This window comes from Phacochoerus africanus, chromosome 1 (assembly GCF_016906955.1).
Source record: "Phacochoerus africanus isolate WHEZ1 chromosome 1, ROS_Pafr_v1, whole genome shotgun sequence".
Classification (NCBI taxonomy): Eukaryota; Metazoa; Chordata; class Mammalia; order Artiodactyla; family Suidae; genus Phacochoerus; species Phacochoerus africanus.
This window is the reverse complement of record NC_062544.1, coordinates 146,725,043-146,735,033: the sequence shown is the minus strand read 5'-3', so window position 1 is coordinate 146,735,033 and position 9,991 is coordinate 146,725,043. Positions and strand designations below refer to the sequence as shown.

Sequence of the window (9,991 nt, the reverse complement as noted above, 5' to 3'; positions counted from 1 at the left end):
TGGTATAGGGAGTTCCCGTCTTGGTGCAGACTAGTATCCATGAGGATGTGGGTTTGATCCCTGGCTTCACTCAGTGGGTTAAGGATCCAGCATTGCTATAAGCTGTGGTGTAAGTCGCAGATGCGGCTCGGATCCCGCAGTGCTGTGGCATAGGCCAGCAGCTGTAGCTCCGTTTCGACCCCTAGCCTGGGAACCTCCACATGCCACAAGTGCGGCCCTAAAAAGCAAAAAAAAGAAAAAGGAAAATGTGTGTGTGCGTGTGTATATGTGTGTATATACACATACATACAATGGGATATTAGCCATACAAAAAGAATGAAATAATGCCATTTGCTGCAACATGGATGCAACCAGAGATTATCATACTAAGTGAGTCAGATGGAGAAAGACAAATGTCATATGACCTATACATGGAATCTAAAAAAATGATACAGGAGTTCCCGTCGTGGAGCAGTGGTTAACGAATCCGACTAGGAACCATGAGGTTGCAGGTTCGATCCCTGGCCTTGCTCGGTGGGTTAAGGATCCGGTGTTGCCGTGAACTGTGGTGTGGGTCACAGACGCAGCTCAGATCCCGTGTTGCTGTTGCTGTGGCTGTGGTGTAGGCCGGCAGCTACAGCCCCGATTAGACCCCTAGCCTGGGAACCTCCATGTGCCACGGGTGCAGCCCTAGAAAAGACAAAAAAAAATTTTAAAAGATACAAATGAACTTATTCTCAGAACAGACTCACAGACTTCAGAGACAAACTTATGGTTACCAAAGGGGACAGGTGGGGGGAGGGATGGGCTGGGGGTCTGAGGTTGGCTTAGCACACCAAGGTATATGGAACGATTGGTCAAAGGGGGACCCGCTGTACAGCACAGAGAACTAATCTATATTGGAAAAGAAGCTGAAAAAGAATAGATATGTGTGCACAACTGAAACAGTTTGTTGAACTGCAGAAATTATCATAACTTGTAAATCAACTATACTTCAATGAAATTAAAAAATTGGAGTTCCTTCTGTGGCACAATGGCATCTACGGTATCTCTGCAGCTCAGGACACAGGTTCAATCCCTGGCCCAGATCCACAGTGGGTTAAGGATCTGGCATTGCCAGAGCTTCTGTGTTGTCTCAACCGCAGCTCTCATCTGATCCCTGGTAGGGGAACTCCATATGCTGCAGGGTGGCAAAAAATTTTTTTTCAAAATATCAATAAATAAAAATGAGTTCCCATCATGGCTCAGCTGTTAACGAATCTTACTAGCTTCTATGAGGACACAGGTTTGATCCCTGGCCTCGCTCAGTGGGTTAAGGATCCAGTGTTGCTGTGAGCTGTGGTGTAGGTCAAAGATGCGGCTCAGATCCTGCATTGCAGAGGCTGTGGTGTAGGCCAGCAGCTACAGCTCCAATTCAACCCCTAGCCTGGGAATCTCCACATGCCACAAGTGTGGCCCTAAAAAAGCCAAAAAAGGAAAAAAGAAGAGAAAGAAAGAAAGAAGAGAAAGAAGAGAAAGGAGAGAGAGAGAGAGAGAGAGAGAAAGAAAGAAAGAAAGGAAGGAAGGAAGGAAGGAAGGAAGGAAGGAGGGAAGGAAGGAAGGAAGGAAGGAAGGAAGGAAGGAAAGGGAAAGAAAAAGAAAGAAAAAGAAAACTCCCTTCTATAACCTCAGAATATGCCTCATTCAGGCCAAGCTTTAGCCCAATGATGGGGAAAAGTGCTTGCTAAGCCAACTATTCATCAGCACGCAATTTGTTCTGAGACACCATTTTTATACAGGAATTCATTTGGTGATGGGCATTCTTATTTGTCCCCGATCTGTTCAGGCCCTCAAGTCCCTGCCACAGGAAGCAAACCCCCACCCCTCCAAGCAATCCAGAGGGAGGTTCTGAGGAGACGCTTGGCCTTGGGATTACCCATACTAGGAAGGAAAGGGGGAAAACCTCAGCTGGAGAAGTTAGTCCTTCCCTTAAGCCTCACAGACTTCCACCCCAGGCCTCTGGGCTCAGATCTGCATGCATCATCACCCCCCGACCCCCACCAAGTCTGCACCCCTTTCCACAGCTGTGGGTGGGCAGCGAGGTACTTTCTGGGTTCGCCTCTCCCTTCCTCAGTAGTTCTGACGCCTGTCAGCCCTTCCTGCTCCCCAGCCAGCCTCGACTCTGAGGTATGTGCTTCAGGTGATTTCCAACCCACAGGCAACCTTTCAGTTCCCTGAAGATAACACAGCAGCAGTGGTTGTTTGTCTGAGGGCGGGGTTATCTAAGATCAACACGGGAAGCTCCTGTCTCCAGGGCAGGAGTGTGGGAGGCCTCATGGCTCAGTAGGTGCCTGGTCACCATAGTTGGTTTGGTGACTATTGCGGTGGGGGGAGGGGGAGCAGGTGCACCCTGAAAAAGCGGCAGGCCCTCTCTAACGTCTCCCCACTCTTGTCCACCTTCAGCCCTTCTGGGCCCCCAGGCCAAGAGGCCTAAGCTCAGGTGGCTGATAAAGGTGAAGGCCTCCAGGGGACTTGCCTGCACTTGCTGGGACTGAAGGAGGGACTCCAGCCCCCACATTCTACTCCTGGGCTCAGGCCAGCCTCTCCCAGGCCCCCACTGTCCCCAGAGTCTCTTCCAGGGTCGAGGAACCCCTGAAGTGGACCAAGGTCAGGCAGTCCGTTGATGACCAGCTATCTGTCTACAGGGTCCCCTGCCACCACCCCGTCCTGCTTAGAGCGGGCTGGTTTTCCTGGGAACCCAGGTTCACTGCAGGAGCAAGATGAGGAGTCAGTGAAAGCTGTGCACGGCCGCCAGGAACCGGGCTGGACGTGCCAGCACTGCCACTGATGACTGTGCAGCTTTGGGGCCAGTGTGGCCCTCCTGGAGTTCAGTTTTTCTCTCAGTGAAATAAGAGGTGCGGCCTCCCAGGTCTTTAAGATCTTGTCCTGTCTCGACTCGGTTCAAGAGCCTTAGCGTCCCCACTCCTACAGATAGAGCCCAAACTCCTTGTGCCAGCAGCTTCCAAAACTTCGCTTAACCTAACCTGGCACTACCTTCTAGGCCTTTCCTTATGACCCCACCCTCCTCCAAGCACCCATCCTTGTCACCGTAGCCACAAGCAGGCTACACTCCCACCTTCTGTTCACCTCCACTCTGCCCTCTGCCTGCAGTGGCGCCTTCCCTGCTGAGCCCAGCCACAAGCGAACCCTCTGAAACACTAGCTGATCTGCACAGACAACACCAGCCCTGAGGAGTCACTGCCTGGGCCAGCGCAGTGAAGCACTCTGGACAGGTAAGGAATCCCTCACGATGTTAATTAACTCTTTATGCAAGAATGTGCAACAGGCATATACTGGCCAACATACAAAAAGCAGTCGTCACCAGCACCATACTTGATGCATTATAAAGGATTTCACACCTATCACCTCATTTAATCCTCAAAACCACCCTGAGACGCAGCCCTGAACAGGAAGGCGCTGAGTGATCTGCCCAAGGCCAGTCTGTGAGTGGTGACCTGGGGCAGTACCAGGTCACAGCTTCCTGCCTCCAGGCCCCTCTGTGCCCTCTCAGAATCTGGTAGGGGAGGGGAGGCAAGCCAAAGCACTAAAACCAAGCTGAGCAGAGCCATCACCACCCCAAAGAAAGGACTGGAATTCAGCCCCTGTTACAGAAGGTCCCTGCCCTGCTCCCCCACAGCTCCCTCATCTGCGAAATGGGGCTGCCCTTTGGGAGGTGTGAATAGTCCACGGGCTGAGCTTCTGTGTGCTTGAGGAGGTCAGCCAGAGTAGCACCTGTCTTGGGGAGCAGCACCTGTCGTGGGGAGCAGCAAGGGTCGAGGCTAGACAAGCTCCAGAGTGAGGATCCCCCCTTCCATCCAGGGAGGAAGGGGGTTATCAGAAAGGGGAAAGAGCAAAGGCCCAGAGCAGCAAGGCCGGGCCAGACTCGGGGCCACTGTCTTCCCTCCCACCTCAACTAGGGCCAGGGGTGCTTGAGGACAAGAGGAGCAGGTGTGCCACCCACGCCAACCCAGCAATCTCTCAGGGCATCTAACCTCTGCTGTTGATTTCTACCCAGGGGATGTGAGCATTTTTAGTTCCCAAGGAATGTAAATCAGCCCTGACGCTGGGGGGTTGCTGGTTTAAAACAAACACAGGCTGCCTATATAAGGACCAGACAGCCACAGGGCCCCACCTCTGCCAGAAGCCCAGGTAAGCTCCCTCCGCCTTTCCCGTGTGGGTCTGTTTATGGGTTGAACTCATCTAGACTGCTGGGCATCCGCAGGCCCATCTGAACAGGGGGAGATCACAAGACCTGGGGCAGCCTGGCTGCTCAGAGCTGGACTTAGGAGCTGCCCCAGGCCCTGTCTCCTGGGACCTTGCCACTTCAGCTCCATTATCCTTCCTCGAGAAACTTGATCCAAGGTCCTTGGGGCCTGGGACAAAGGACATGGGCATCCCACTGCCAAGTATTCTGTCCCCAAATATTCCTTCTGCCTTCCACTGCTCCTACCGTGGGGAGGCAGGTGGTACAAGTGCTCTAGTCGGCAGTCACAGTCCCAGGTTGAAGGCTCCTGCCCTGTCTGCTAGACTCTGAGGCATGGGGAGTGGGGTGTGCTGCCCAAACACTCCTCCACTCCAGGCCTGTCTGTTCCCTGCCAGCTGAGGCCATGCCCTCCACGGGGACCATTTGCAGCCTGCTGCTCCTCAGCGTGCTCCTCATGGCAGACTTGGCCATGGCGGGCTCCAGCTTCTTGAGCCCCGAACACCAGAAAGTACAGGTAAGACGGCTCCCCAGAGCCCCGGCTTCTGGCGGGTACCTCATCCCAGCCCTTCCATGAGTTGGGACCTGGGCTCACCTGCTCTGGGCTTCAGGCCTCTCCCAAGGAGGACTCTGGATCTGCAAGGGGGCCCATACCTTGCTCTGCTTCTGGAAGGAAGCAGTGGGGGTGGGTAGGCATTTTAGGGCCTCAAGAGAGCAGTTCCTCTCTCCAGCAGAGAAAGGAGTCCAAGAAGCCAGCAGCCAAACTGAAGCCCCGGGCCCTGGAAGGCTGGCTCGGCCCAGAAGACAGTGGTGAGGTGGAAGGCACGGAGGACAAGCTGGAAATCCGGGTGGGTCCCTCTGCAGTTTTAGGCTTTCCATAGTGGGTGAGCAGATGAGGGAGTGGAGGGTGCGGGGAGATGCCTGTCCACAGGGACCCAATGTCCAGCTACTCAAGAAAGAGAAAATAACCTGAAAATAGTTGACTCTTGGAGTTTCATCACGATTCAGCATAAACCAACCCGACTAGTATCCATGAGGACACAAGTTCGATCCCTGGCCTTGCTCTGTGGGTTAAGAATCCGGCACTGCCATAAGCTGTGGTGCAGGTTACAGATGTGGCTCGGATCCCGTGTCACTGTAGCTGTGATGTAGGCAGGCAGCTGAAGCTAGCCTGGGAACCTTCATATGCCACGGGTGTGGCCCCAAAAATCAAAAAAAAAGTTGACTCTCCACAATTGGGCTCTGCGAAGTCTTGATCCATCAGCAGGCAAACATCTAAGGGACTTTGCTATAAGAGGCAGGGGGGAGAAGGGGGCCAGCTGACACCAGGCTATCTCAGCGGGAAGCCGGCAAATCCAGTGCAGACAGACACCCAGGAAGGAACACTTGGTCACAGACTGAAGGCCTTTCCCTGAAGAAAACTTTTTGGTTGATTCAGGGCCTCCCAGACCTTACCTGGGACTGGAGGTGGCGCCCTGGACAGGTGACCTGCTGCAGCTCCAGCTCTTAGTGAACCCCATCTCATTTATAGAACCTCATCCTTGTTTATACATGAGGAACAGAGGCCCAGACAGAGGGTGGCTCACCTGTCTGAGAGGCCACAGGCGGTGTGGGACAGAGGTGGGACGGATGGTCTGGGTGCCTCCAGTCCCCAAGCCTGTCTCCCCATCACTGGTCTGGCAGAGAGCAGGTACCCCAGGGGCATCTCTCACTGTCCCGCCTCAGCCACCCTCTACCTACCCCAGCCTCTTCGAGAGTCAGCTCTGCAACCCACGCCCTCTGCCCCTCCCAGGCACCTCTTCCACACCCCTGAGGCCCCACCTGCCACCTTCCCACCTGGTGGCCTGAAGATCCTTAGACTAAAAGCAGGGAAATTTTCCAGTGAGAATTCTCGGTCCAGTAGGACCCAGCTGCACCCCAGCCAGAGGAGCCTTAGTTAGCCCAGATGAAGAAGTTTCAGTGGCTGAGGACTCATGGATGGAACTTTCCAGACTGCACAGAGGAAATGGCAGGCACTGCCTCCACTAGAACCAGAAGTCTGAAGGGACTGAGGAGTTGGGGTGCCAGATGCAGGGTGGGAAACCTGTGACCCAGGCCGCAGAACTCTGACCATGCTCCCCAAGCCCCTCCCCCATCCTGGGGTTCCTCGTCACCCACCACAGGTCCCTCCACCACTCCAAATGTTTTCCTTAAATCAAGTTGCAGAGCTGGAAGGCTTTTGAAACCAAGTCCCACCCTCCTCCCACTGACCAGATGAGACAATGAAGCCAAGGGGGCCTTTTCAAGTCATTCAAAGCCATTCTCCCAGCCAATGGCAGCCATGCATTCCATCAGTTGCCTCTCTCCTTGTCCCACGGTGCAGACCAGCCTGGCAGGTTTCCTGATTGGTGCTTATGTGGCTGAGGTCACCTGACCACCCACATCAACCAAAGGGGTGGAAGGAAAATGAGTATTTACTGAAGGGAGGGAATGGAGCCCGCACCCCCACCCCCCGCCGGCTGCCCATCAATCATGTCATTTCCACTCACTCCACCTTCATGGCAGAGACAAGATGGGGAGGTAATTTTTTTTTTCTTCTTCTTTTTAGGGCCACACCCCTGGCATATGCAAGTTCCCAGGCCAAGGGTCAAATCAAAGCTACAGCTGCTCGCCTACACCACAGGCACAGCAACAGTGGATCTGAGCCGCCTCCTCAAACTATGTCATAGCTTATGCCAACACTGGCTCCTTAACCCACTGAGTGAGGCCAAGGATCAAATCCACATCCTCATGGATACTAGGTGGCTTCTTACCTCAATGAGCCACAACAGAAACTCTGGGAGGTAACTTTTAAAAAGGAGAGTTCCCTGTGGCTTATTGGGTTAAGGAGCCAGCGCTGTCACTGCTGTAGCTTGGGTTTGATCCTTGGCCCCAGAACTTTTGCATGCCATGGGTACAGCAGGAAAAAAAAAATTTTTAAAGGGAAACTGTAGGGAATTCCTGTTGTGGTTCAGAGGTACCAAACCCAACTAGTATCTGTGAGGACACAAGCTCAATCCCTGGCCTCACTCAGTGTGTTAAGGATCTGGCGTTGCCATGAGCTGGGGTGTAGGTCGGCAGCTGCAGCTCCAATTTGACCCCTGGCCTGGGAACTTCCATATCCCAGGGTGTGACCCTAAACAGCACCCCCCAAAAAAAGGAAATTGTGAGTTCCAATAAGTCAACTTTTGGGATGCCGAGAAAGTAGGGGAAATGGAACATCCTCACTGTAGAAGGGAAGAAGAAATGGAAGAAGCACAGGAAGAACAAACTTGGTTCAGAGCATCTTCCTTGGAAAAGATCAGCTTCCTGTCCAGTTTCCCACAGAACAAGGAAAGGCCTGTGCAGATGAGAAGAAATGTCACCTGGAAAGGGGGGTGTGCAGAGACCATCCCCAAGGCTAGCGCTGTGTACACCAGATAGACCCCCTGCCCCCAAATCACCATGCCAGGCCTGAAGCTCTACCACTGGTCAATGAACTTTACATCTTCCCAAGCTGCAAGGGGTGGGAAAAGCATCTAGAGAACCCCAGTAGCTTTGTCAGAGGTAAGAAAAGGGGTACCAAGCATGTTTCCTGAAGACGGTGGGGTGGTAAGACCAGGAAGGAGGGTACCCGGCTGAGCTGCCCCTTAGTGGTGCCCTCAGGCCCCAGGCCCTTCTCTCCCTCTCCTGAGCCCAGGGCCTCCTCTGGGAGGTGGGCGGGGGCTGGGTGGCAGGGGAAGGAGGGTGTGAGCTCTGACAATGGTCTTCCTCCTAGTTCAACGCCCCCTGTGATGTTGGGATCAAGTTGTCAGGGGCTCAGTCTGACCAGCACGGCCAGCCCCTGGGGAAATTTCTCCAGGACATCCTCTGGGAAGAGGTCAATGGTAAGTCCCCGTCCCGGCTAAGGTCAATTCCAAGTTCCTGGGAGTCCCAGTGTGAGCCCATCTATGGGTAACAAAACAGAAATTTCTTTCCCCATCCCTGCCTCTCTAAAGAGCTTCTGTGGCCTTCTGCTTTGGCACAGGATCCAGTGTTGTTACTATAGAGTTTTGGGTCACTGCAGTGGTGTGGTCTTAATCCCTGGGCCTGGGAAGTTCCACATGCTGCAAGTGCAGCCAAAAAATAAAAAACGGCCTTTAATTGCTCTTTCCCGGGAGTTCCCGTTGTGGCTCAGCAGTTAGCGAATCTGACTAGCATCCATGAGGATGCAGGTTCGATCCCTGGCCTTACTCAGTGGGTTAAGGATCTGGCATTGCCGCGAACTGTGGTGTAGTTGCAGACGCGGCTCGGATCCTGCATTGCTGTGTCTGTGGTGTAGGCCGGCAGCTACAGCTCCGATTTGACCCCTAGCCTGGGAACCTCCCTATGCTGCAAGTGCTGCCCTGAAAAAGAAAACAAACAAACAAAAAAAAAACTGCTCTTTCCCAAACAGTTGTCCCCATACCTGGGGGGTGGGGTGGGGGTGGATTCATTCCAGGACCTCCCGCTTTTAGGGGACTTGCCCAAGGCACAGTCCACACATCGAGGCCAGTGCTTCCCCATTACAACACACTACCACCTCCAAAGTCACTCTGTGGAAGAAAAGCCTTTTTTTTTCTTTTTCCTTTTTTTTTTTTTGGCCATGCGTGCAGCATGCCAATGTTCCTAGGCCAGGGAACCCAAGCCACAGCAGTGACAACCCTGGATCCTTAGGGAACTAGGCCACCAGGGAACTCCAGAAAAGCCATCTCTGATGGCAATGGCAGAACAGCACAGAACTTTGACTTGACCTCTTGCTTTTCAGAGGCCCCGGCCGACAAGTGATTGTCCCTGAGACCAGCCACCTCTGTTCTCCCAGCCTCCTAAGGGCTCACCTGGCTTCCAGGACGCTTCCACTATCACACCCAGCTCTAAGGGATGCTAGCCTGGGAGGTGAATAAACATTCAGACTGGATGCTGAAGCTTCAAAATGTTTATTTCACCCCACAGGAAGATTTCATATTTCACTGAAAAACAAAAAAAATCCCCTCTCCCATTCTTGGTCTATGGTCAACAGGAAAAGAAGAAACATGTAGCAAGGCCCGGTGTGCATGCTTAGAAAACCAAAGGAGACTAACCCATACAGAGATATCAGACTGGGGAGGGGAGGAGGGAGGTGGAGGAGAGGGGGACAGGGGGAGGGGGGAGGAGGGGCAAGTGGGAGGTGAAAAGAAGAAAGACCAAGTTCCTTTAAGTATCAGAGCATCTTGAGTGCCAAGTTGCACTGAGAGCTCATTACTGGTCAGCAAGGCCTGCGTGGACAGGGAAACTCTGCAGGTGACATGATAGGAGCCAGCCTCTGTCTGACTGCCTTTCGAGGGCAGAACAGGATGCTGGGGAAGGAGTCTGACGCTAGACATAAGCAGGGCATGAACAATGGCTGGAGCCACTGCTCAGCACACTGACCTCACTCCTCCTCCTCCCTCCCTGTTCACAGTAAAAACCTGGGTGAAGCACGTGCCACCTCATGTGGCCAAGGGTGGGCATTGCCTCAGTGACTTCAGAGATTTAGGACACCACACTGATGTCCACGCACATGCCAACTCCAGCTCACACAGCTGAAGTGAGCCTGATTCTTAAGTTCCACAAACTTAATTCCAGGGACAACACCACACTGCCCGGGAAGAAAGTCACTCATCAGTTACTTCTTTAGGGTAAACATGGGAACGGGATTGAGAGCCGGTGGTGACGGGTGGGTGAGCATCATGGAGGAGCACCGCCAGCCTGCCCGTCCCCACACAGGCGCGCCATCAG

General features: G+C 53.4%; 1 protein-coding gene across 1 annotated transcript; it reads left to right on the top strand.

Moving 5' to 3' along the window:
* Positions 1 to 3,774: 3,774 nt before the first annotated feature.
* Positions 3,775 to 9,152, top strand: GHRL (ghrelin and obestatin prepropeptide). Its single transcript, XM_047780785.1, has 4 exons — positions 3,775 to 4,736; positions 4,951 to 5,067; positions 7,995 to 8,103; positions 9,003 to 9,152. The coding sequence occupies exons 1-4, from the start codon at positions 4,626 to 4,628 to the stop codon at positions 9,020 to 9,022; spliced, it is 357 nt and encodes a 118-aa protein (XP_047636741.1). The 5' UTR covers positions 3,775 to 4,625; the 3' UTR covers positions 9,023 to 9,152.
* Positions 9,153 to 9,991: the final 839 nt, after the last annotated feature.

Coding starts and splice junctions, on each gene's coding strand:
- GHRL (XM_047780785.1), top strand. CDS start 4,626: ATGCCCTCCACGGGGACCATTTGCAGCCTGCTGCTCCTCAGCGTGCTC. Junction 5,068..7,994: donor AGGACAAGCTGGAAATCCGG/GTGGGTCCCTCT, acceptor TCTTCCTCCTAG/TTCAACGCCCCCTGTGATGT. Junction 8,104..9,002: donor CCTCTGGGAAGAGGTCAATG/GTAAGTCCCCGT, acceptor CTTGCTTTTCAG/AGGCCCCGGCCGACAAGTGA.